Source organism: Barbus barbus, assembly GCF_936440315.1.
Source record: "Barbus barbus genome assembly, chromosome: 14".
Classification (NCBI taxonomy): domain Eukaryota; kingdom Metazoa; phylum Chordata; class Actinopteri; order Cypriniformes; family Cyprinidae; genus Barbus; species Barbus barbus.
In genome coordinates this window covers 19,535,055-19,561,976 of record NC_136742.1, presented here as the reverse complement: position 1 = coordinate 19,561,976, position 26,922 = coordinate 19,535,055, and the positions used below count along the sequence as shown (strand labels likewise).

The window sequence follows — 26,922 nt, the reverse complement described above, 5'->3', positions numbered from 1 at the left end:
AACTCGCATTAAAGCTGACACTTTATTTAAAAATGAAAGCTTGCAAAATATACCAAGTTACACAAATATTTAACACACTGATACAAAACACTTAATATTCTTATTATTCAATACTTTCTCTCTTGTCCCATCACAACATTGAGGAACCATGCAGTCGGAGTATTCATGAGCACATTTCTTAACATCAAAACAAATTTCACAGGGTTTGACACCAGATAATAAAACAAAGTACATTTTCAGGGCTGGGTCATGTAATAAGATCCAGTACTTGCTAGTCTGCTTGGTATTACAAGATCAATACCAATACATCCCCATTTTTTAATAAGATTCAGAAGAAGGTGACTGTTCAGCTACCTATAAATGACAGTCATATTCCCTTTTTTGAGATTTCCTATAGATTATATTACGAAACACGTGGAGTAAAATACCATTTCACAATACAAATAAAAAAACAAATACAAGGCACTTTGGATAATGATCTCAGAGCAGTGTTCATCAGTACATTCTTATGGCAGCAGCTGCAAGATGCATATTCTTGCATACAGTCATAAACATTGTGTTGCAGAAAAGTCGTAACAGCCTGATTGTCTGTCTTGATTTTTTTTTATCTAATGACTTTGGTGTTTCACATAAAGCCAATGAGCCAAAATCTCCCCATTTACCAAACATGTATAACATCTGCTGGTACAACTGTTTAAATTACTTATGCATGTTGTTTCAAGAACAGTACAAATTGAAGCAAAAAAATAATTCACAGACAATATTTGAAAATATCAGATTGTCTCTTGCAAACAATAAAAAGCAAAAACACAAGATTGTGTTCCATAGAGATTATAAAACAATTTGCTGGTGAGTGTCAGAGCACATACACATAAAAAATCTTCTAAAATATAACAGGTATTTTTGTAATATAACAGTTTTCAAGTTAGCATCTGTTCAATCTCTCAGACAAAAAAAGACCTGTAAACATCTTCCTTTAACAATGATGCTGGTCATGTTTAGATAACGCTGATGAGATCCGGTCCGTGTGTGTGTGTGTGTGTAATTATGTGTGGTAAGTATACTGCATAATCCTAACATAACTGACAACATTAAATTCCTATCTAATGCCTAGTCACTGAATGATTTGTGCCTTCTGTTTCTTTCTAAAAGTCCAGCGCTCTTAAAGGGATAGTTCACCCAAAAATGAAAACTCGTCCTCGTTTACTCTCCCTCATGTCATTCCAAAACTTATGACGTCCTTTTTTTCCAGCACCTTAAAAGTAGCATAAAAAGTGATCGACCCAACAAGTGCTGTAGTGTTTTAAAGCTATAAGACTGCTTTGTGGAGGAACAGAACAAAATTTAAGTCATTTGTCATTGATAATCTTCAATGAATCACCATTCTGAGTCTAAATGATTTGTTCATTAATCGGACTGAAGTTCAAATCAATTTAATGATCTGGTTGCAGCAATTGAAGTGGTGATGTAAGGGAAATAGCAACAAATTTTGGTAACACTTTATTTTGATAGTCCACTTTAGACATTCTACTAAGAGTAAGTATCTTTACATTCAACTACATGTCAACTAGCAGTCATTAGAGTATTAGTAGACTGTCTGCTTAATATCTTCTAACACTTTATTTTGATGGGTCCACAGCATACAACATACGGACTATGAGAAACTTTGCAAGTATATGCCAACTTATTCTACTAACCCTAAACCTACCCTACTGAGAGTTAGTAGACATGTAGTTGCAAATTAATGAGAATTAGCTGACATGTAGTTACAAAGTTACTTGTAATTAGTAGTATGTCTAAAGTGGACAATCAAAATAAAGTGGAACCCAAATTATATTTTGTATCGAGTGAAAAAGATTATTGAAAAGAAAAAACGTAGGATAGGGACTTGGTTCTATCCATCAGTTGTTGAATGGATAGAGGCAGATCTGAATGCAAGCTTGCAATCAATTATAAGAAAGCAGCAGGGTTTAAGCGGACTAAATGATCGCATACTTCATTGATCCAGCATATGTAACAGGAGAGATATGTGTTTCAAAAGCAAATGATATGGTGGTAAAAAAAAAAAGGGAACGGATATCAATAACATGCTTTTAGAAAATAGATTTCATACCTATTTTAACAGCTGAAAACAGTCTGTTCTTCACACAATCCTATCATGATTTTTCAAAATACTTGGAATATTGTACGTAAGTCTTACGAATCACTTCTGAGATACTTTAATGGTGCTTTTGCATCCTTATTTATAGTGAATTTCTTGGTATAAAGGCCAGCGAGAAATTTTGATTTTTTCCTTCAGAACGCCACAGAAGATAGAAAGTCATACAACTCTGAAACAACATGAGGGTGAATAAATCATAATGAGTAAACTATCCCTTTAACACATACTGCATTCTGGTTATTTTCAATACTGGAGCTGTGAGTACGCATTGTAGTTCAATGCTTATGTAATGTTCATTCTGCTCAGCTTTTGAGCATTTCCAATCATATTTTCTTTTAGTTCATTCATGGTCACATTTCTTTTTCCCATTAACTTCCTTTTTTTCCATATTATGCAATTACACTCTTAGCATTCAGTCTCCTTGCTGTTACTCCGTGCATGTCTATTTACCCTGAAGGACATGGCGTTCTCTCTGTTCTCCGTCAGATCATCAAACGAACGTGACACCGAGCCAGAGGTAGGGAAGTCTTCTCCCAGGGCTTGTTCATCCAGGTGGGAATCATAGCTGGGATCTTCTTGGATGGTGGCCATGCGTTGGGGCTCTATTGTAGGGAGAGGACACGGGGTTGGGGTTGGGGTTGGAGCTGGAGACACCTGAGAGATGGAGACAGGTGGTGTGCTGGTCTGAAGAGGTCCAGACGCCTGGAAGCGTGGTACTGCAGAGGAGCCTGAGGATGTGGGTGGTTTGAAGATCCGCACTGAAGCTGACTCTAGACTGCTCAGCAGCTCTGCATTCTGGGAAAGCACAGTCAATTGTTACACTTCGTAATATGTTAAAGAAAATAAGCTTTCTGATTAGTACTCACACTGGGGTAGAAGAGTGACTTTGTGTTCAATTCATACTGCTGGTCAAGTTTCTTATCCTAAAAACAAAGAGACAGTAATCTTGTAAAACACAAAACAAACTATTTTTTTGGGATGGGGCCTGTAATTATTGCAACTTAAAACTTATTTTGCATTTAAAGGCATAGTTCACCACAAATTCTATCATTAATTACTCACCCTCATGTCATTGCAAACCCGTAAGACCTTTGTTCATCTTCGGAACACAAAGTAAGACTTTTGATGAAATCTGAGAGCTTTAATCTAGTTGCGTTGCTGTCTATGCAATTTAAGAGAGCTCTCGGATTTCCTCAAAAATATCTTAATTTGTGTTCCAAAAATGAACGAAGGTCTTATGGGTTTGGAACGACATGAGGGCGAGTAATTAATGACACAATTTTCATTTTTAGGTGAGCTATCCTTTTAATATCCATTAATATAAGTGAATGAAATTGTCTGTGCTTTTTTGCTTTAAAATTAAAAATAATAATAATGTAAATTTACACATTTGAAATCAGCCAAATTTTGATGAAATTGATGTAAATGTGATTTACTTCATTTTTTCATTTTGCTCTTGGTTTAAACAGATATTTAGTTTGTGATTCATTTAACACTTGTTTTGCTCTTGGTGTGAAAAAAAGTTTCATTTGATTTATTCAATTTTTCATTTGCTCCTGGTGTAAGTAGACATTTCCTCTGGGATTTATTCAATTTTTTTGTTTTAGTCTTGGTGGAAGCAGACTATTCTTCTGAATGATTTCAAGTGTTCATTTATGCTCTTGGTGTAAATAGATCTTTTGTCTGCAATTTATTTCACTTCTTTGTTTCAGTATTAGCATAAATAGTCCTTCACACTGTAATACCACTCAAGCTCAGTCTATTAAAGTATCGTATATTTCCTCAGAGCTACAAGAAGCTGTAAGATGTTAGTGGAAATGACTCACCACACAATGGACCAGAATGCTGAGAGGGATCCAGAAAAGTAGTGAGAAGACCACCACTGAGCCAACAATGTTATCAGCCAGGAACTTCCCTGAGAACACACACACAGGTTTCATTCCTCCATTGGATTTCAAGTGAGATAAACTCACTGTGTTCACAGATACTTACCAAAAGTATTGATGTCCAACTTCTCAATGAAATCCCACAACCTCTCAATAACATCTTGGACCTGTTTCATGCATTTGCCCTGGGAATAAAAAAAGTTTAAATTATTGAATGCAAACCATTTTTAATTGTCTTGTGAACTACTGTAATTAATCTGTGACTAAAAACAACTTTCATATGTTTTTTCATATCTGTAACTGTACATTGGCACTCACCGCTCCATCACAAAAGCCCACAGTGCAGGGTTTGCCTTTCCGCAGATAGAGGTGGTTGCCTTTGTCATTGACATAAGGAGCACATACAGCGTTCTTATCTCTACAACACACTTTACAAGAGTTGTTCGTCTCTGAAAAATGAGATACAGGAAAAGTAAAAAAGTTAATGGTTGCTCAAGACAGACTTTAAAAACTGTAACTGCCATGTAGCAACAGTATTAGCATTATCAGCAGGTCAGCTTACCATTGCAAGCACACGACTGCAGGTTCTCCACAGCTTCACAGAACGGGATGCACTTTCCCTTCAGACACCGGCCGTTGTCCACACAGATGGTCTCATTGGGGAGGTTCTCTGGAGGAGGGCACTCACTGCTGTGTCCTGTAAGAAGCACAGAAGAATAGACTTTCAGACAAATGCAGTTAAATCTCATCAGTAAGGAATTTTGCATGTTTTTAGCAGAGGTTTTTGCATTGCAACACTGTTTTCATTACAATTATGAACATTTTCTTCCCAAATTCTCATTACCATAATGCACCTGGACATTCTATTTTCCATTTACCATAGTGATTCTCTTTAGTGTAGTGATTCTCATTATATTGTCATAAAATATCAATAAATGAAACGGAGTGCAGCAATTATTATCATGATACAAAAATATTTCATCATTTAAATATAATACAGCATAATTTATTTGCATATCATTAATGAGAATATTACTTTTTTTAAATCCTGTAAATAGCTAAAAAAAAATATGTACCATAAAAACCAAATATGATTAAAACGATGTCTTTAAAAATATTGTAAGAATCTCACAATGTAAAATATCTTAATAGTACCAAATCATTATTTTATTGATTATAAAAGATTATAATCTTATGTTCATACAGGGTTTAAATATGAAATATGATAAACTGCTATTCAGTAATAGAAACAATGCTAAAATTAAATCAAATACAAATATTAGATGAAACTTGAAGAAAACATAGAAATGTTGTCTTGGGAGGTGTTCAGTTTTGTGTGTGTATGTGTGTGTGTTCTTCTATTTGTGAAAATAATTTAAAAAAAATTGTCTTGGCTGAAATAAATTAAATTAGAGTTAAATTAAATTAAATTAAGGTATTTAAGTACTGAAATTATTAAAAGTAAAACTTAAAATAAATAAAGGCATATAGAAATATCAAAAACAACTAATAATAAAAAAACAATCCAAACTAAAATGACATTGAAACCACAATCTTAGTATATAAATAATACTAAAACTGTTCTTAATCTGAATTATTAAACATGTAAATCAGCTGTACTGTATAAAGAAGTACATTCGGTTATCTAAATTTGGAGTTTGTCAGTTTTTGCTTCACCTGTACAGTAAGATCTTCCCTTGCAAGTGGCATCCATTGGCTCCTGACACACCTTGCCCTGCTTCTCAAACATGCAGTGTTTGCAGCACGCACTGTTCCTGTCACTGGTGTCAATAAAAAATACAGAAGTTACAGGGGGAAAAAATGACATTAAGCCTAGAAGATTCAAATGAATAATTCACTATTTAGGGAAGATTTAAAAATGAACAATGTTAGGGTGAATAAATAATCAGATAATTTTTTTTTGTGTGAACGGTTTCTTTAATTCAGCATATCTGTGCATTTTTTTCATGAGGCCACATGGAGGAGCTGTACCTGCACTGCACATTGGGCCGCAGTTTGCAGCTTGACGTGCAGCAGCGGTCGCTGTTGAGGTGAAGCAGTCCAGGGTCACACTCCTCGCCTTCCTCCACCCGTGAGTTTCCACACACATTGCTGTTCCTTTCCCTGAAGCAGGTGGAGGCCTTGGCCCTCAGTCTCTTTGCTATTGAGATCTTACTGCAGTTTGAAAACAACTATAGGGAAGCACAAAAACAAAACGTCATGTGACATTCTGAACAATGACACCAAGCTGAACTCACATCACCAAAGGACGTACTTTATTGTTAGTGTGGTCCCCGCTCACCGCAATGGGGTACATTACGTATTTGCCCCCCTGGTCCTCTCTGGGCGCACAGTACGGCACATCATCTGGGTCATGAACAGCACCAAAGTTGTGGCCAAGCTCGTGGGTAGTAACCAAGTCCGTTTCCTGTTGGTATATGGTCAGAAAATCGGTTTACCAAATAATTATATCAAGTACATTTGTTTGGACTTCACCTGCCTTGGTAAGAATGGTTTTCCCATAATTTTTGGTGCTTGTTAGTCCAGTGTTTAGGTATATAGCACTGTTGTCGTTTCCTGAAGGTGGACACTCTAAAGAAAGACAAACAACAAAATATCCAAATATGGTGAAAACTTAATTTATTCATACATAATATGGTTTTGGCACTCACTCTCAGAGCAAAGACCTCCAGGAAAGCCTGGTTTGGAAGGAGCCACGTAAGCTAACCCAAGCGTGCCTTCATCAAAATCCTGATAGGTGAAGAGATGAGCCAAGCACACCTTGGATGCATTGTCTGCCATGTCAATGCTAAATTGCTGCAAGGGGAAGACAAAATGACTATTTATATAAACGATTTAATTTGTAATGATATTGCACAATATTCCTGTTTTTATTTCATTTTTAATAAAGTAAATGCAGTGACTGACAAACAATAAAAGAATTCCTCATACATGGATAGTGAAACACAATACACAAGTGTTCAATAATATTCCTCCCTTTCAAGTAGAAGCACCTCTCATTGTTTCAAATTAGTACAGAACGGAATACAGAGAAGATGCTCTCATTAACTCCTACAGCTCCAGCTCGCTCACCTCCAGGAGCTTCTTGACGTCCCAGACATCTTTGTTCTTCACAGGAGTCCCTTTCATGTTGAAGTGGGCACCTCCTGGCTGTACTTGTGTGGGTGTCTTGTTAATTATGATCTGAAACAGACAAATTCATATTACTGGCTCCAAAATAGCATTTCAGTGGAGCTTTTTACCACGTTCTCCTTAAAGAACCAAGCTTACCTGCTGAATCTGAACTCCATAACCTTTGTACTCCTCATCCCATGATGTATTACGGTAAATGTCGTCCACACGATCAATCAGCTCAATCTAAACACATGCAAAGCAAATTTGTTAGACATCAGCCAACAATTTTATACAGCCTTCTCAGATGACAGATTTTAAATAGATATGAAAGGTCTAATACAGTGGCTCTCAACCAGGAGGCCTCAGCAAACTTTTAAGAGGGCCACAATATTTAAAATTATTTTGCTAGTTAGACTACCAATTAAAAATCTGGGGTTGGAAATGTTTCATGTTTTAAAAAGAAGTCTCTAATAATCTGACCAAGGCTGCATTTATTCAATCAAAATAAGAGTGATATTCTGAAATATGACCAATTAAAATAACTTCTCTATTTTAATACATTTTATGCAATTTATTCCTGTGATGTAAAAGCTGACTTTTAGCAGTCATTTCTTCAGTCTTCAGAGTAACATGATCATTCAGAAATCATTATTCATTATTATCAATGTTGAGAACAGCTGCTTAATATTTTTGTTTAAACTGTGATACATTTTTTACAGGATTCTTTGATGAGTATAAAGTTCAAAAGGACAGCATTTATTTGAAATAGAAATTCACTTTTGATCAATTTAATGCATCTTTGCTGAACAAAAATCTAACAAACTTCAACTTTTGAACAGTAACGTATATCAAGCTGTAAAATATTTAATCAGGTAACAATTGCTATTTGTAAAGTAAAACATTATTGTAAATCACTAATGGCTAGAAATGTAAATTAACTGATGTAAAAGTGTAAACACTGAAGAACATTCAGTTGTTGAAAAATCATGGAATAATGGAATTATATATCATTTATTCATTATTTATTGAACTATTTTAATATATTGCTATTCCTAGTTTCCATAACTAAAGTTTTAAAATGAGCAGCATTGTAATTACAGCAGAGAGTCCATGGAGTAAAAAGGTTGAGAACCATTGGTCTAACAAGCACTGTCCAATTAAACGGAATGTGACTTTACATCAGAAAGATTTTAACACTTAATTTATGCAGAAACTTGTTTGTTTGTGTCAGGAATAAGGCCCATTGGGGTTTTTTTTACCAGGTAGTTCAGGGTGGTGCTCTCCTCCCTACGGCCCATGTGTCTGAAAAAGCGATAGTCGGCCACAAGCAGCAGAGGGCAGGTGTTCTTACTGTGGTCCAGTGTCTGCCTTCTCTCTCTTGGATGCCCTGTGGAAGAGACGCAATTGAGAGAAAAAGAAAGTGAAAATAGACAAAGGGTGAGAAGACGAGAAACTTTACACATGGTTGACAAAGCAACTATATAAAGTGGCGTCTAACAGTACAGATTTGGCTTCTCACATTACACTGTCTAGATTCGGCTGTAATGAGCAGAAGTGTTAGGTCTACTTTAAACCAAATGTGTAATTTGACTTACTATCCTCCTCTTCATCTTCATCTAGTGGGCTGGCTGCTTGCACACTTTCTGGAAGTATCTCACTGGCATCTGCACTGATGTAGCCGCACACTTTTGGAGCCGCCAGCCGGCTCAAGTTCCTGATGTCTTCTGAGCGATATACGAGCAGCCGATCGTCACGAGGGTTTTCGATAAACCTCCACAGTGGCTGAATGGGTTAAAAACCAATGTATTGTCTTTGTTGAGGGACATAAACTAAATCAGAAATATGACGCTATAATACCTCAATGTTGTATTCAGCTTCATCAGTAAGAATATGAGCAGTGAAGTCAGTGTCACCAATATGTGCTTGTACTCTGGAATTCTCCTCTCCTAGAAAGCAAGGGGAAAAAATCCAAAGTCTGCTAGATTTTAAACATTTAAAAGTACTTTAGATGTTAAAACAGAGATGTGGTTACCAATGACATGGCCTGTGAAGAAGTTTTCTCTCTGGACCTCGTATATCTCTTGAGCGCCATTCTCTCCTACCACCACAGCCTTAAAGTCATGAGTGAAGAGCTCTGTGTTGGTTGTCAGGTACAATCTGAAATGCCTGTGAAATATTTAGGAGAGTTTATCAAATGATTGAGCACTAATCTTGGCAGCGACTGTGTGTCATGGTATACAGGTGATGAGTATTCACCTCTGTAATGCAGTGAAACCAAGAAGTCTTTCTGCGTGTGTTTGCGACTGGACATCTCTCTTACGAAGCGAATGCTGTTGAAGACTGGACAGCTGAAGAACATCAAAGTCCGACAGCAATGAGCTGAGCTGGTCTGAAATAGTCACAGGGAACAACTTTGTACATGTCACTAAATGAGCATACATTTATTTTTAAAGTGAATTTACAAGTTTTTTGAATTTACAAGTTTTTTTTTTTTTGAAGGAGGACTAGTGGCATCTGGTCTCTTTTCTCCCTCCATTATTGCTCAGAACGAGTTTCTCTCAACTATGGCCACAGAATAGAAAATAAAAAAGGTAACTGCGACTTTTTATCTCACAATTCTGACTTTATTTCTTGCAACTGCGAGTTTATATCTGACAATTCAGATCTTCTCAGAATTGCGAGTTTATAACACAATAACTTTATTTTTCACAATTATGAGTTCATATCCACCTTGCTTTTCTTTTCTCTTAAAATTGCTAATTTTTTCTCAGAATTCTCTTTACATCTTGGAATTCTGACTTTATTTCTTGCAACTGAATTTGTTCGTAGAATTGTCGTTGACTTTTCTTTTGAGTTTACACCTTTCAATTCTAACTTTTATTTGTCGGAATTCTCCATTTCTCTTTTGAGGGGTTCTTAATTTATTTTAGTTGATGAAAGATCTGAAAATTCCGGAGTAGAGCATAAAAAAAGTGATTATTACAGACTCCCCTCCACTCATGCAGCGTTCCAGCACGTGTTTTGTTTTGTCGCAGGCAACCATTGAGGCTTTGAGAATGAATGTGCATTTTCAATAAGCCCATCTGCTGTTTTTGTTCAGAACAATGCGAATATCAACCCATATTTTGACACAACAAACATGCAGTTGTAAATGTGAACCAGTGGACTGATAAGAACCTAACAGCCTTCTAAAAAATCTAAACAACAAAGAAACTTCTATATTTTACTATATTTTACTATAATTTTAACCTAAAATTAATGTAAACTTTAATCATATAAAATGTAATTTCCCAACAACAATATTATGGCCAGTGAAAATACAGAGTGGCTAATAACTTTGAGAAACCACTATCCACAGTGGCTGGTGAGGTTAAGGTCAAGCCCTGTTTGTTTTATACAGTTTATAATAACATTAATTATATACATATAACTAAAAGTGTGGTATTTTGGTTTAAAGTCTGATTGCCATAGTAAACTCTTGAAGGAAAAATGCTCTTGCAGTTTAGTTCCTCTATAAACGACAAAATGAAAAAACATGAGATCTGAGATTACAGTAAGGGATTTCAAAATGTTATCACAGCGTCACCAAAACAACAGTCTTTCAAAATAAATGTATCCATAATGTTTTCAAAGTATTCCCATTCCCAATAACTCACCGTACTCGTCGTCTAGGACTTCCCTGGGTCTCCTTGAACACTCCGTCAAGAAAAAACACGCCAGAAAGAAAACGATGCGTTTCATGGCGAGTATGTTAAAGTACAGTACAGTACTTCACACAGCAGCAGCATTTAATCCCATGGATTACCAATCTGTTTGAGATCAACATCTGGACATGGCCAAACAAATGCACACGCTCACATCTGGCTGGATAAAACAAAGCCACAAAGTATCAATTGAGTATCAAAGAACAAAAAAAAAAACAACCGCTCACTTCAAGACGCTCTCGTCCATGTTGCTTTAAGTTATAAAGAAAAAAAGAGTTACTCAAACCCAAATCATGCGAACATCGGAGTGTAGTGAAATACCCGGAAGTATTTAATGTGGGATGGATAGATCAGATTCACCGCGCGCCAGGAAATCACTAGTAACTTTATCTGGAGATCGTGTTGAAGGCGTTTTCAAAAGACTGATTTAAAGGATTGATTTTATATTCACGAGTGACAGTACACGGGGTATTTCACGGGGGTTTTAAGCAGTATGAGTTACGTAAGAGGATAAACCCTCGGGCTGTGGTTCATAATCTAGTGAGTTGCCTATATAGACAGCATTTGTTTAGCGTGTGATCGTGTGTGTATGTAGAGAGCGCACTTGGTTTTGAGAATCGCCTCGGTCTCGTCCAGAGTCTATTTTTATATTCTTACCTCAAAGCCCATGAAATTCAGACCAGCGGCTCATTTGGAGGACAGTATGCAAGCAGCCGTAAATTTTCTATTTAGGAAGATAAGATCACAAACTTATATCATAAGTACTAATTATTTTCCAAGAACTGTTAACCATCTAATAATGGCGTCAAGAGGAAAAAAACACCCGAATTGTGGTGCAATATTTGTATTTCCCTGTCATTATATCTGGTTTTATTTAAAGAAATAAAAAAGTTTATGGCTTTTAATGCACGTCCATTAGTTGTTAGGTCGCCAATATGCTCGTGTACTGGTAACCGCTGACAATTTCATTCAGTTTTTCTTTTCTGGAAAATTGACCAAAACACTGATGACTCATCCTGCACTCGATCATTTTAACCAATCACTTGCTTTATAGAATAACAGAATTTGATTAGACACTTCTGTAAAGTGATGTAAACAAAACACTACTAGTATTAGTATACTAATCCCATTTCAGTAGGAAATACATCAATAAAAACCCAGTCACATTAACTCACAAAAAAAGTACCAGGACAGGCCGAGAGAAAACAATGAAACAAATTTCAAGACAAAACAGTATGGTTTATAAAATGGTCATTTTAATTCAGGTTACACAGCTGTTATGTAGGGCTTGTACATTTTCACAAGGCTTTGGGGGGACTACAGTCAATGATTAGCAAAAACACAAGTGGTCCAAATAACTATTGACATCACTTGACAAATCAAACATCCTCTCAACATGTGCATAAACCTGCAATGAAAAGTACTGTGGAACAAGTATGCAGTATTGGTTCCCATTCCAGTGTATATTGAAAAATGGGCATGCATGATATTTTTTCATCTTTTTTCTCTTCTTCTTTAATCATCACAAGCCATCGCAAGGTAACACATTATAGTGAAAACCATAACCAGGCAGGAGTGTTTTGTGACCTTCATGATAAAGACATGATTCAAATGGTCTATGAAAAGTGCATACTTGGCTGAGCAAAGCTAGCTGACTTGGTACATCAGACAACAGCCTTCCTGCTATCGATACTAAAGCACAGGCCCATTTTAAGCCAACACTATGACAGTCAACAAGACATTTATCTCATTCATGTGTACGTTCATCTCCCTAGAGAGGCATAATGGAAGGTGATATAGCAGGACAGGAACTAGCCATGCTTGAGGCAAAACTCTTTGCATTTTGTGACCCGACACTTCCAATGTTTAATTTCACCAGAATATGCACTAGTCGCTTTGTCACAATTATAGGACAATTGATTTTATGTGGGGCTAATACTTTTCTACAGCAGACACTGCACATATAGAAGGCCAAAGGACAAAAACACAAAACTGAGAAGTGGAAATGTTACTTTAACTTAATATTTACTTTCATTACAACCACAAGCCAGGTGGTGGAAAACGGAGAGGAAAAAAACAGACTGATTGGAATTCCCACACTCACAGCTCATTGGTAATGATCATGGGCTTACATGGCTAGAATAATCATAAGTGAAACAATAAGGAATGAAGAAATGTAAAAAGTTGTCTTTTTCCAGGATTCTTTTTCTTTTATTTGTGGATTGATGTGGGTGTTTAGTTCTCTCCTCCATCTCCTCCTTCACCCTCATCTGCAGCGTTGTCAGAGGTCCATAACTAATTAAAAAAAAAAAAAAAAAAAAAAGGGGCAAAAAGCTTTGCTTGAATACTGAACATTTACATTTTGAATACTCAATACAAATGAATGTAATATAACTTATCAAAAACACATTCCATAGTCTCAGAGATGATTATTTTTGATTTTCTGTAGGTCAATATGACCTCCATTGTAACTCACTGTGAGGTTGTCTCTAAGCAGCTGCATGATAAGTGTGCTGTCTTTGTACGAGTCTTCATTCAGTGTATCCAGCTCTGCAATGGCTTCATCAAAGGCCTGCAAGCACAAGGCCACAATAAGTTGAAGTATGTGAAGAACCACAAAAGCCCCTGGAATGCGAACCATGAAATTCAAAGCTTGAGGAAAAGCTAAAAATCCAGAAGGACAAGTGAGTAAAATTTCCATCGGAATTTCCCTGTTGAGCTAAAGGTCTTATTAAAGTTGAAGTGAGAATTTCTACTACTACCAACACCTAAAAGAATGAAAAATATGAGCCCCAACCCAATTTGCAATTGTTTTGAGAAAAACCTGTAAAATCCCTGCTCAACGGCTTATTACAGATAGTCCCTCCTCAAACTCATATTACTGGTCAAGCTAAAAGCTGAAATGTTGGGGAAAAAATTAATAAATTTGACTTTTAAAATGAAAATTCTGTCATTTACTCACCCTAACATCTTTCAAATATCTTTGAAACAAGATATTTTAATGAAACCTGAGAGGTTTCGGTTCCTCAAAATTAACAGATTTAATTTAGACTTTTGTGTTGTGTGCTCTATATATGCGCGTTGATCAATGTTAGATGTAAATAAAAGTGAAAAATAAAATTTGTTCATCAAATAAAGTGATTGTCTCTATTTACAGGATTTGGGAGTAAACCACATGATTCATCTGGATTAACTTGATGCTTTTATGATGTTTTTGGGTCTTCTAAATTTTGGTTACCTGGACTTTCAATGGGGTGGACAGCAATCTCTAAGGTTTCATTAAAAGGATCTTAATTTGTGTTTCAAAGGCTAACCAAAAATCTTATGGGTATGGAACGACATGATTTTCATTTTTGGGTGGAGCCTTATCCCCTTAAGGCATGAGACACACACTGTCAGAAATGTGTACAGTAATTAAACTAAGTTAGGTTAACAGGGTTTCTGCAGGATTTTTAAGCTCAAATAAAATCAATACCATATGATCGGGGGAGGGCAATGTCTATAGTACCATATTAAACAGTAAAATTAAAAACTGTAAAAAGCATAATTTACACTTCAGATAAAAGTTTTCACAAAGACAAAAAGTTGTATAAAATGATAAACTTTACATTTCAGCCTTTAAACCATTTTTAAGAAAATGGATGAGTCAAAAGTATTAAGTATTATATTAATTTAAACAATTATCATCAATAAATTACTACATCAATTAAATAACATAACCGTTTAGATTTTAATAATGCATTGTCTTCTTATTGATCCACCAGTTCACATTTAAAGCGCTGCGTGTTTGCAGGGTAAAAACATGGGTCGATTTTTGCATTAGTCTGAACTCTGAACAAAAAAAAAAAAACTGTTTTATTGAAAAGGCTCATTCATTTTCTGACAGCAGGTGGAGCGATTTGTAGAAATAACTGTTTTCCCGGTAACGGCAGTACACAAAGCACTTTGAACGTGCAGCGCTCATGTTTATTTAAAAAAAACATAGCCTTTTGAAGTTTAATCACATTCAGCCATATCACAATTCTGGTCTTTCCGTCCCCAAATTTAAGACCTCTTAAAATCATAATTTCAAGACTTGTATGACTTTTTAAGGCCTTAAACTTGATACAGCTAAATGTAAGACTTTAAGACCTGCGAAAACCCTGGTAAACAGCAACAAAGTGGTGTTGTCATCTAAAGACCTACTTGTTTGGCCAGAGCACAGGCCTGCTCGGGGGAGTTGAGGATCTCATAGAAGAAGACAGAGAAGTTGAGAGCCAGCCCGAGACGGATGGGGTGTGTGGGCTGCATCTCCTTCTTACTGATGTCAAAAGCATCCTGGTAGGCGCCTTGAGAGTTGGTTATCGTGTCTGTAGTGACACAAAAAAAGAAAGAAAAGTTCTGACAATATTAGTGATTGGTAAAATAATATCTTCCCATTAACGAGTCAGTGTTTTTCGTCCCAAAAACAAAACTCTAGGAATGTGGATGTCTTAATCCTTTTACTTGACTCCAAGGTCCCCTTTGTCCAAGACAATATTCAAAATATTATATGTTGATATCTACATCTGGTTGTAATAAAAATAAACTCAAAAATATTATGTCAGTTTGAATATAATGGTATAAGCATGAAAATACATAAGCATCGTCAATCACAGAATGCCTTAACACAATATCTAAAAGCATAACAGGCACTCAGGCAATCAGAGAACGTAAAACCTTAAGGTCTTTGACTAAAGGTCAAGATGGTGAAATATCCTCCAGCGTTAGATGCATGGAAATGTATCATGAGGCATATTCTATCTGGTTCTCCATGACTGCTCCTGTTCTGCCTGCCAGAAGGGGATTAAAATCCCCAGAAGACTGTCTTCCAGAAGGACAAGCAGCTGACTCAAGGAGGGTGCAGAAAACACCCCAAGGCACCTAAAAACTTGGCACAGAACCCGGACTCATTCATCCTAAACTTGAAGTCCAAAGACCCAATTTGGCCCAGAGCAAAGCACAAGATGCAGCCAAATGAGGTCTACCAAACACAGATCAAATTTGTGTAATTCACATCTGAGATGGAAACATTTGTGCTAAAATATGAGAAACAACATGCATATACAGCTCTTATTCATAGCAGAAATAACACTTACCCTTCTTGTCATCTCCTGAAGCAACCTCTGCAAGATATCTGTAGTAGTCACCCTTCATCTTTAAATAGAAAACTTTGCTCTCAGCATTTGTTGAGTTCTTGATCAAATATTTGTCCAGCAGTCCCTAATGGTGGGGAGAGAGAGGAAGTGTAAGGTTAGACAGATAAAGAGAGCTTGTTTATCTACCTTAAACAAAACGGTTACAACAGAAGCAATTAAGGTGGAAACGGTTGCAGTATTATGGCATTATAAACATGAAATATTAACTGAAAAAGCAAGCACAAAGTTGCTCGCATTTTATACCAAGAACCCAAATTCTCCTCCACTGCAGTTTGAGGCTACTACATTGACTGATATTTAGCATCTTCCCCAGTTTACCACATTCTGGGCGTTGGTGGTTCAGTAGGGCTGTTAGACAAACCATGCAAACACAAATAAACACAACTGAAAAGCAAAGAACGGTGCAGACTTCCTGTGTGACAGCCCAGCCTTTTCAATGCTCAGCCTGTCATTTTACATCTGCTGTGCCAAACGTGTACATTTCCCCACGGTCAAAGAAAAAATAAAAAAGGAAAAAAGCAAAAATGGAGGAGGAAACTAAAAAGAGAAGAAATTGAAAAAAAGAACAGAAGAGACAGACATGAAAAATGACATCAGCGCATTTAATCTAAAGAGGGCAGTCATGGTACTCTGGCCCCACATGACCCTGTGATTGCACAGTCTGAGCAGCAGCCACATCACATGTGCTTCCTAATGCCCGATTTAACAGCACGCCTGAGCACTGCAACACACACCCCTCATGACAACACAGACAAGGATGTGTCAGAACATAAAAGCCACTGCCAGCATCGAGGCAATAAAAATGAAACATTACAACGTTTATATTGAAGAAACCATAATGCTTTCTGGATTTCTTCCAAGTTTTTAAATCAAGCATAAAGCATGTCAAGTATGTGATCTGAAGAGTAACTGAACATTGATGGAATAAAGGTCACCTTGGGTGTTGTGGAACAGAAGAAAGGGAAACCGCATGCAAGCAATCTTGCGCAAACCAGAAACAGCTACTGTATCCTGAACCTAGAATTAGAGTGTCTCTTAAAAGGCCTTATATTGCCTAAAAGGTCCCGTTTCCTATTTATTACTATTAAAAAAAAGATATTCAGAGCAGTCGTTTTGCTTAAAAGTTGTGTAGAAACTGATACATTATTTCCAGGATTCTTTGATGAATTCACAAAATAGTTCACAAAAAAAGTTGCTAAATAGAAGTATAAAGAAAGAAAACAGTAGTATGTGTTTTATTTCAGACTACAACTGAGGAAAGAAAAGAGATTGAGTCCCCTGCAAAGTGTAGTCTGAGAGGTTTTGATGTATGAGCAATTTGTGGAAGTCTAATGGTAAAACTAGCTTTTAATCTGCACATGACTGTACAAAGTTGAATAACAGTAAACAATGTACATAAATGGAAACAAGTAGGTTTTAATTTCCTGAGGTTAAGTGCTTTCAAGAGCAAAATGGTGAAAGGTCATGTGCTTGTTATTTGTAGGGCTTGAACAGGCAAACTTAAGCATTTTAGCAACTACGCCATAAAACACATAGAAATCAGTCCCTCTGTTATTAATGTCTTTTAAGAATTTATTTTAGCATTATTTGTATACTATAATATTATTTCTAAATATTTTTAATTGGCTTATTCCAGTTTTAGTAAATTAGTGAATAGCAATAAACTTAAATTTATTGCTGTTATTTGCCAAGACAACATTTTCTAAAAACTTTTATCTTAGTGAGGAGGCTTAGCGGGGCTGACCCCGTTGCTAGGAATGACACATTCTTTTGAAGACTGTGATTGGTTGGTTGTCCAAGAAGGAAATAAGAGTGCTTTTAAGAGTAGGGTTTATTATAAGCCTTCACTTTGAAATTACAATATATATATTCTTTATTTTTTATTTACCATGCTGTCATACTTCACGTATTTTATAAGAAATGAACAGCGACATAAGTGCAGTAACAAACCCAAATCATCACTGCTGCATAGTTGCATTTTTCCAGTTGCCAAATATGTTAATGTAGTGATTACGTCCATTTCTGGCGCTATGGCATTTCAGCACGGTGTCGGAGATGTTAGCGTGTCTCTAATAAGATCGGTCACAAACACGATCCCTGCATGACCTAATGTGTAGCGTCTTATTAACTCACTGTCATGCATTGTGTGCAACATTTCTTCTCCCTCTTCATGTTTCGTCCATTTTCTCCGCTGCTAAAAAACTCTTAAGCCTCTTAAAAGTCCTCGTCCGTACTCCTAACAATTTTGGACCTTAAGACCTCTTTTAAGGGTTAAGATGCTTTCTGAATGACTTTTGTCTTTACTAGGATCTTTTCTTTAAATTTAAGAGGAAACACCCACATTTCTAAGAATTTTGTTACTAGGAGCAACTCTTAGCACTAAAATTCTTCATGAATACAGGCCCTGATCTTTTAGACTCACCAAATGGTCCAATGGAAGTTTTTTTTCTGCTCTCGCAATATGAAAGACAATAGACACTGAGCTCTTGTGATCTGGTCACCTGATATAATGAACAATAATCCATGAATTTTTCAACTGAAATAACTCTTGAAATCTCTCTCAAAGTCCTTATGTATCTTCTACTCCTATATTTCTAAAGTATGTCAATGCAACTATTTCAGATTTAGTTTTATTTATTTTATTTCAGTTCAAGTTAATTTCAAGAAGCAAATACTGTTTTTGATTCAAGTTCTCTTTTATCTATCTAAATGACAAAGCATTTCAAAGAATTTGGTCACCATAAAAAAAAGATACTTTGTCATTCTTTTTTCACCCTCATGTTGTTTTTAAACCTGTGTGACTGGCTGAGTATTAAGGATATATTTTGCATACATTATTTATATTTATACAACATATTGCATTTATCAAAATAGCTTCCTCTGTGTTCCTTATAAGAAAAAGTCATACAGGTTCAGAATGAGATGCATAAATATTGACAATTTTCATTTTTGAGTGAACTATCCCTTTAAATTATCTGTCAGTCCATCAACTTTCAGTCTTAATGCTCTTATTTACTACACTTGACAAGAATAGTCTTGTCTTTGCTGCAGCATAATTTCAACAAGTTTGATAAGCGTACCAAACAGATGACTGGGCTACCAGGGGAGTGACAGTGGGAATCCAATAGTGATGACACAGAACCTCACTGTCACTGCCTGTGGGAGGAGAGAGAGAAAGATGCTGTACTTCTGCCTGCAATACATATTGATTGTGAGAAGCTGAAGGCTTGGTTGTTGCTCTCTGCACCACTGCTCGGAGGAATCAATCCTATAATAGTTCCCCAAGAGCCTCTTACAACAAGAGCAATGCGATGAGGTGCCAATCTATACACTAGAACACTGTATGTGGCTGTTCCCCACCCCCAAGTGCCATGGCTTTATACAGCACTCTTTTTTGAGATAAATACAATTATTCCAGATACAATGAAGTTGTGGGAACCAGTGTACTGTCCGTGATGACACTGCTAACAGTGACAGATCCCTGCTGGTGCTCACAACCAATTCCTCATCATCGCTAAACCTTAAAGGCTCCATATGTATATGCGCGCGTATATATATATATATATATATATATATATATATATATATATATATATATATATATATATATATATATATATATGTATATATATATGTATGTATGTACTACTGACGCACAGAGGTCTGCCAGGACTTTCAGTACAGAAACAGAATATAAACTAGAAGTATATAATCAGTATTGAGCATGGTCAGTATAAAATAGCACTGAGTATAGCCAGTATATTGGCACTGTAGACTATAGATAGTACCAAAAAAGGACAGAGCAAAGCCAGTACAGATTTTTGCCAGCTTACAGCATGTACAAACTGTATTGAGTATCACAGCAAATATACTGCCAATAGAGTACAGCGTGTACATATAGCTACTTGAGTATAGACTAGATAGAATACAGTACACAAAGAACGATAACTATAATGATTGTAGAATCCACAACAGATGAGAAAACTTTGTTTATAAAAAGTGCATACTGCAGTTATGTTTCTGCCGCTTTAAATGCTTGAGCACTTTAAAGTCTGGTGGATTCTGACTGGTTCTCAAGGTTCAGCTGTATAAAAATAAAAAAAAAATCTGAAAATGATTCTAAAAGTGATTCCAACAATATTTTCCCTCTGTGTATCATTAGTTGTGGCGTGGACTTCCCTAGTGTCATAAAATTTTAAATGAATATCACCAGAGTTATCATCGGCCAGTAGTGTTATTGCAAAGCTGAAATAAAAACAAACCAAAATGAATGAATAATTAAATAAAATATTTAGATGAAATACAATGAAATGTAATAAATGTAAAAAAGTAGTATATTTTAAAAACAAATGACTAAAATTATAACTGAAATAAAAATGAAGCTACATAAAAAAAGACAAAAGCGCATACTAAAACAAAATGAAAATTAAAGTGAAAACTGAATATATAGAATTAAAAACTAACTCAAAATATAAAAAAAAAAAAAACACTACAATATCATATGAATACTACAAAACACTGTAACTGGCCTTAAGTGTGTAACAGCGTGTAGATATCTAGTATAGTCAGCATAGAGTGTAAGCGATATATATCCACATCAGCAAACATAGAGGCAGTATTATTGATTACAAGATGTATTGAGCCAGAACAGAAATCTAGTCAATACAGAGTCAGTGTTGGGTGTAGTTCGTATATAATCACTACAGTATAGCAAGTGTAGATCTAGTAGAGAATCAGTAGTTAGTACATAGTCAGAATATAGTATATACTGTAGTATAGAGTACAGCCTTACCAACACCTCGTTGCAAATATCGCGTAATTCCGCCTCCACCTTCTCCCTGTACTCCTTCACCATCTGAAGTTTCTTGTCGTTGCCCTCGGTTTTCTGTTCAATACTCGAGATAACCCTCCAGGCCGACCTCCGGGCCCCGACGACGTTCTTGTAGGCGACGGAGAGCAGGTTCCTCTCCTCGTTGGTGAGCTCGGCTCCCTGCTCCGTCACCTGCTTCATGCACGCGGCCATATCATCATAGCGCTCCGCCTGCTCCGCCAGCTTGGCTTTCTGAATCAGCTCCGTCTTATCCATGATTCAATCGTTTAAACTCCGGGAAATGGCGAGTCCGGCAAAGAGGGGAGGGAGAGAAAACAGTGTATAAAGGGGGAAAAGAAGAAGCTGGCTGGCCGAAGCGATCCAGGAGCACCTGAGGAGAAATAAAACCTCAGATATCACTGAAGCAAGTACGAGAATTAAGACCGTTTTAAATTAATTAACATATTCAGAGCGTGCAGATATAGAAATATGGTATTGTAGCATATTTTCCCGGCTTTCAGCTTGTCAAAGAAGAAGTGTAGTGTTACACAACACATGTTTTAAGATGTGCATTTAAATCACGTGAAGCGGTTTAGAGGCACACATCATCATACTGTCCTATTAACCTTATTTAAATCACAAAATAAATAGCATGGAGATTTTTTATATAAACCCTTAAATTTCTCCTGCTCGAGTTAATCTAATAACGTTACTGTCCATAAACCTGCCAATGGCTAACCTGCTACTAACTGACCACGACTAGCGCCACGTTCCCGGTCACTTCCAGCGAAGCTGTCCGTGAGTCATGTAACGTTAGATAAATTTTAAAGACTGTAAGTAAACGGGAAAATATCGCATAGGTTGTGAATAAAGCGTAGTTCACCTGGTAGCGCGTGCAATTGATTTGGTTAGCTTCTGACAGCTAGCTACTGCACTCCTGTCTTTTGCATTTTACGAAATAACGCGTGGCAGCGAATCATATTCATTATATAACTGAAGTACAGAATCATACACGACGAGAAAGAAGAGGTAAGAAAAATGTCCCACCTTGAAGAACGGTACCAATCAGCTACTCCGCGAAAGCTATATCCGCTTTGGGTTGGAGGGAGAAAAAGATTCGCCTTCACCTCAACCGAACTGAAAGGTGGGCGTGGCTTTTAGAACACAAGTCCAATCATGTCTTAAGATGTGCCTCGCTTTCTAACATCAGTCAGCTAAATTGACCAATAATCGATAAGATATTTAAACAAAGGCGGGGTTTGAGGAAGACCACATCCAAGACGGGTTTTACGCCAATTAGAGCAAGTGAGAGGACGTCATTATCACGATGGTTACAACCCCCCCCCCCCAGATTCTTGTGCACTCAGCGGGCGTGGTTGGATTATTAGACTTTTAAACATGGAAAATTGATTATGTGCAAACATATTATATCAACTTTTACTTTGTATTTGTGTCCTAATATTTGGAGAAGTCTAAACGTCCCACTCACGTGTAGCGCTGTCTGTAATTATGTTTGTGTTAAGATTTTTTACACTTTGATGCTGGCCTCTATTTAACTGTATTTCAATTAATTGCTTAGTATAAACACTACATGTACGATAAGACATGCTTTGATAAGAAGAATGTTCATAAATCCATATGCATCTATTAATCTTTTAAATAATGTTAAGTGGTAGTGCAATGTTAATGCTACACCTACAGGCCACAGCCCAACTCTCCATTAATTTAATCAATATTTAAGTTAGATCAATCATTATAAATAATATTACTTGTATTATTTGTACTAATGATGTACAAATTTACAGAGAACATAAAAGGTGAACATTGTTACATTTAATACATACAATGAGTGAATCAAACAAAGTCAAATAAGTATCACTTTGTGTTCATGCCAAAAATGTTGTTTTTAGTACATTTTATAGTGTCTCCATTAAGTTATAAATATTTTATTTCTGAATGTTGTCTGTATGTTCGAAATGTCCAGTTTTTAAAAAAATGTTATGTGAACGTTTCCTGTTATAGCTCTATTATTTATTGTGCTTGACTTAAGACGTTGTGAAAAGTTATAAGCAATAAGTTATGAGCTTTTTTTTCCTGTCTAAGACATTAAATGATTCTAGGTAAAGAAAAGAAACTCTCAAATTTGACTTTTAAATTGAAACACCCAAAATTTGAACCAACAAAAGGAATAAAATAGGGACTGGACTGAAAGTAGTGGACCTAGCTCCGGGTCAGACTCGGCTCTGGTCAGACTCCACAATAGGTCACATGGCCTGCTCTGAAACAGGAAAAACTGCAGATCAGTTACCGACAATGAGCTCTTACCCTGTAATCCCATCCTTTTGTTATGCCCCAAGTACTGGAAGGGTGTATGTTTTTTTATCACTGAATTAATCTTTTCTGATTCATGACATTGCATTCCTGAACTCTGCTGTGCAACATATAAATACTTTACATTTTTAAAGATCAACTTTCACTGGATCTTCCAACCAGCTCATATTTCACTGAATCACAGGAACATAAAGTGATAGAGATGCTAACAGGCCAGCTTTACCTTCTGTTTAAACCTTACACCACATTACAACACTGTCTTTCAAAATCTTCCACTTTCTCCATTTTATATCCTTCTATCAGGCTTAAAATGATATGGGATATTACGGTGATAGAGAGCAGTAACACACTGAGCCTCCTTCTCAGCACACATCCAGCCTACTTGACTTATCTAACACTCACATGGAGCCTGAGAGCTGTGGAGAATGTGTGAGAGTCTGCATATGATGAGTGCTGGGCATTTATGTGAAGTTTCTGAGCTGCTGCTCCCTCTCTGGCCTCAGGGCTGTAAAACATTCAAAGGGAGCAGAAGAGAAAGAAGGAGAGGGAAAGTGTTCCCTGATTAGAAAAGCCTAAAATAAGGAAGATGTTTCCAATGAGGTTGGTATATGGGACTATAAGTACCATTTGCAATCATCCAAAAATGTCTCATTAAGTAAAAATTGATCTTTTCATAGTGAACATTTATTCCTTTTACTATTCTTTCCCTTATTTCACAGCTACTGAAAAACTGAATCATGAAATAGGATTATGTATTACCTTCAACAAAACCATAATATATAATTCTTCTATGCTTTAACTATTTCTTTTTATCCCTCACTGTTCTATAGCTTATACTATTCTGGACTAAGTTTGAAACTTTGTATTGATAGCACTTGTTCTTGCCTCCTAAGATGAATCACTTGTTGTATTTCTTATTTGGAAGTTGCGTTGAAAAAAAAAAAAGTTTCTGTAAATGAATAAATGTAATAATATCATTTTTGTCTTTGTTACATTTAACATTATCAACATGTAGACAAAGTGTAGGTAAGTTAGAGATAAATGCAGTAGGTGTTCAAGTCTTCTCATGATCTATATAAACCTGTAACATTTAAAAAAGATTAAATATCTGATCAAGTTTTACAAATCAATCTTTTGTCATTGTCAGTCTTTTGGATCAGGAAAATTAGGCAATGCATAGTGAGATACACATCATACTGTACGTAATGAACTTCATTGTGAGCACAGAGCAAGATAAACCCTTCCAGGGAAATGCATATTGCATCGCTCACACCCTCTCCCATCTCTCCTCCACCACCTCCCAGCCCGTCTGCTGTCATGCGCGCTCGCAAACTGGATCAGTCAGGCTGTCGGCTCACACTTTCTGCACAGGCGAGCACTATTACGTAATGGGATCTTTTTCAGTGAATAAGAAGGAAAAATGTCCCAGGGCGTTGTCTCGTCTCTTGAAAACCTGCCTGCAAACAAAGCTTACTCAGACCTGTTATCATGGCCACATAAAATAGTTTCTATTTACATTTTCTCTCAACGCTTATTGCAGTCCAATGTTACAGCACCCAAAAAACAGCAAAACAAGCATCAGAAAGATTGTTCTGGGAGTGACCTGAGCAGTAATGAACTCAGTGGGGTATTTCATAGTGACTGTCTCAACTGTGCCTGAGCATGACTGTCCTCTGTGAACCTGTGATCCAATGCAGATGAATCTGAGGCTTTGATAGAATCACATATCTGTGGACTATTATCTTGTCATCCCTCTTCTTCTCCACTTTATCAAAACAGCAGCTGAAGTCTGCTTGCTCCTGTCCTCTATTATTTTTCTGGAATCAGCTTCTGATTATGTTGATATATTGTTGATATATTCAACAGTTATATATTTTAACATAAGATTAAGGTTAATAATTTAACATTTTGTTTATAATTATTATAAAAACATTCTATAGAATGGGATATTAAAAAAGCAAATGAAAATTCTTATAAATTTGTTAAACCAATTTTGGAAGTGGCATCTGCTGCTGAAAGAATAGTATATCTTAATTTTTTTACCACTGGCACCATCTCAATTTATTTAATCTCTCACTTCTCACACTTGTAGGTTCTCTTAGCTTGGCTGCATCTGAGCAGGCGGAAGATTGGAAAGCAATGGCTCTTTAAACACGATTTAAAGTGTTTCTGGTGTTATTGAAGAGAATGGCATAGCCCCATTCAATTTCTGGGATCTTCCAAGAGCAGGAGGCAGATGGAAACACTCTGAGGTGCTTTGATGTATAATGCTTGGGCACAAGTTATCGCCCTCAGTTCTGGCTCTGTCAATATGCTGCTGGCCGTCAGGGTTCATTTATCATTTTACAGAAGCTGTTAAAGTATTTAACACTGATGCTAAATATGGCTGCTGTGAATGTTCTTGAGCAGAATCTCCCATCTGTGCATGTATGGGGTTCTGTAAATCCCCCCAAAAATGCTGTGTGAATAAATTAAGAATGCATTAAATCTTGAAACTGCAGTTTCGAGTTTTGGGGAAGCTATACACACGTGGTCTGGTCAGAATTGTTGGTACCCTTGGTAAATATGATCAAAGAAGGCTGTGAAAATAAATGTGCATTGTTAATCCTTTTGATCTTTTATTTTAAAAAATCACAAAAATCTAACCTTTCATTGGAGAGAAAGAATTTAAAATGGGGGGAAATATCATTATGAAATAAATGTTTTTTTTCTCAAATACATGTTGGACACACAATTACTGGTACCCCTAGAAATTCTTATAAATTATATCTGAAATATATTCATATTCACAATTTTGAGCACAGCAGCGTTATTATGAACATGAAATTATCCAGCCATGGCTTCTTGTTTCACAGAAATATAAATAGGGGGGAAAACAAAGGCCAAATTCCAAATTAATCACCCATCACAATGAGAAAAACCAAAGAATATATTTCTAATGTGGAGCAAAAGATAATTGAGCTTCACAAATTAGAAAGTGGATTTAAGAAAAGAGCTAGAGTAGTGAAAATTCCCATTTCCACCATCAGGGCAATAATTAAGAATTTCCAATCAACATAAAATGTTATGAATCTGCCTGAAACAGGATATGAGTCTATATCGTCCTAATGCACGGTGAGAAGGAGAGTTTGAGTGGCCAAAGACTCTTCAAGGAACACAGTTTCGGGGTCAGAAAACCTTAAAAAGAAAATTATCAAACTGCCCCTACATCACCACATGTTGTTTGGGAGGGCTTCAAGAAAACAAATCAAGAAAAGAAAATGCTTTCACCAAAAAACAATCTCCAGCATATTCAGTTATCAGACACGACTGGAACTTCAAATGGGACTGGCTTCTATGGTCAGATGTAACTAAAAAATTAGCTTTTCAGCAGCAAACACTCAAGATGGGTTTGGTGAACACAGGGATAAAAAGTACCCCATGTGTACAATAAAATATATACTGCTGTATTTTTAATGTTGTGGGCCTATATTTCTGCTGGAGGTCCTAGACATCTTGTTTAGACGCATGGCATCCCTGTTTCTATCAAATACCAACAGATAAAAAAAAAAAAATGACTGACTCTGTTAGAAATCTTATAATGGGCCATGTTTGGATCTTCCAACCGGACAATAATCCAAAAACAACACAAATTACTGAGCACAAAAACAAGCTTCTGCTATGGCCATTCCAGTCCTCGGACCTGAACCCTGTAGAAAATGAGTGAGGTGAACTGAAG

General features: G+C 36.4%; 2 protein-coding genes across 4 annotated transcripts; both read right to left on the bottom strand.

The window, feature by feature from the left end:
• Nucleotides 1-4: 4 nt before the first annotated feature.
• On the bottom strand, nucleotides 5-11,247 carry adam17b (ADAM metallopeptidase domain 17b). 2 transcript variants are annotated; one of them, XM_079433990.1, is made up of 19 exons: nucleotides 10,839-11,247; nucleotides 9,439-9,571; nucleotides 9,215-9,348; nucleotides 9,040-9,128; nucleotides 8,778-8,964; nucleotides 8,442-8,569; nucleotides 7,339-7,425; nucleotides 7,141-7,251; nucleotides 6,720-6,864; nucleotides 6,548-6,639; nucleotides 6,323-6,475; nucleotides 6,040-6,239; nucleotides 5,725-5,828; nucleotides 4,610-4,744; nucleotides 4,366-4,496; nucleotides 4,154-4,232; nucleotides 3,988-4,076; nucleotides 3,028-3,084; nucleotides 5-2,956 (listed from the first exon to the last, which is right to left on the bottom strand). In XM_079433990.1, exons 1-19 carry the CDS (start codon nucleotides 10,921-10,923, stop codon nucleotides 2,567-2,569), a joined length of 2,529 nt encoding a protein of 842 aa, XP_079290116.1. In that variant the 5' UTR covers nucleotides 10,924-11,247; the 3' UTR covers nucleotides 5-2,566. The 2 variants fall into 2 exon arrangements, with proteins under 2 accessions (XP_079290116.1, XP_079290117.1); XM_079433991.1 differs by having other exon boundaries at nucleotides 11-2,956; nucleotides 6,350-6,475; nucleotides 10,839-11,070.
• Nucleotides 11,248-12,107: 860 nt separating this feature from the next.
• On the bottom strand, nucleotides 12,108-22,176 carry ywhaqa (tyrosine 3-monooxygenase/tryptophan 5-monooxygenase activation protein, theta polypeptide a). 2 transcript variants are annotated; one of them, XM_079433988.1, is made up of 6 exons: nucleotides 21,921-22,176; nucleotides 20,856-21,264; nucleotides 16,004-16,127; nucleotides 15,072-15,235; nucleotides 13,363-13,458; nucleotides 12,108-13,181 (listed from the first exon to the last, which is right to left on the bottom strand). In XM_079433988.1, exons 2-6 carry the CDS (start codon nucleotides 21,147-21,149, stop codon nucleotides 13,122-13,124), a joined length of 738 nt encoding a protein of 245 aa, XP_079290114.1. In that variant the 5' UTR covers nucleotides 21,150-21,264; nucleotides 21,921-22,176; the 3' UTR covers nucleotides 12,108-13,121. The 2 variants fall into 2 exon arrangements, with proteins under 2 accessions (XP_079290114.1, XP_079290115.1); XM_079433989.1 differs by having other exon boundaries at nucleotides 12,121-13,181; nucleotides 21,757-21,949.
• Between the last annotated feature and the right edge of the window lie 4,746 nt (nucleotides 22,177-26,922).

Excerpts from the sequence above, each read along its gene's own strand:
- adam17b (XM_079433990.1), bottom strand. The coding sequence starts at position 10,923 with ATGAAACGCATCGTTTTCTTTCTGGCGTGTTTTTTCTTGACGGAGTGT. Across the intron at positions 6,640-6,719 it reads TGGAGGTCTTTGCTCTGAGA|AGTGTCCACCTTCAGGAAAC; the intron begins GTGAGTGCCAAA and ends GTCTTTCTTTAG. Across the intron at positions 3,085-3,987 it reads GCATTCTGGTCCATTGTGTG|GATAAGAAACTTGACCAGCA; the intron begins GTGAGTCATTTC and ends CTTTGTTTTTAG.
- ywhaqa (XM_079433988.1), bottom strand. The coding sequence starts at position 21,149 with ATGGATAAGACGGAGCTGATTCAGAAAGCCAAGCTGGCGGAGCAGGCG. Across the intron at positions 16,128-20,855 it reads ATATTTGCAACGAGGTGTTG|GGACTGCTGGACAAATATTT; the intron begins GTAAGGCTGTAC and ends CCCCACCATTAG. Across the intron at positions 13,182-13,362 it reads TGCTTAGAGACAACCTCACA|TTATGGACCTCTGACAACGC; the intron begins GTGAGTTACAAT and ends TTTTTTAATTAG.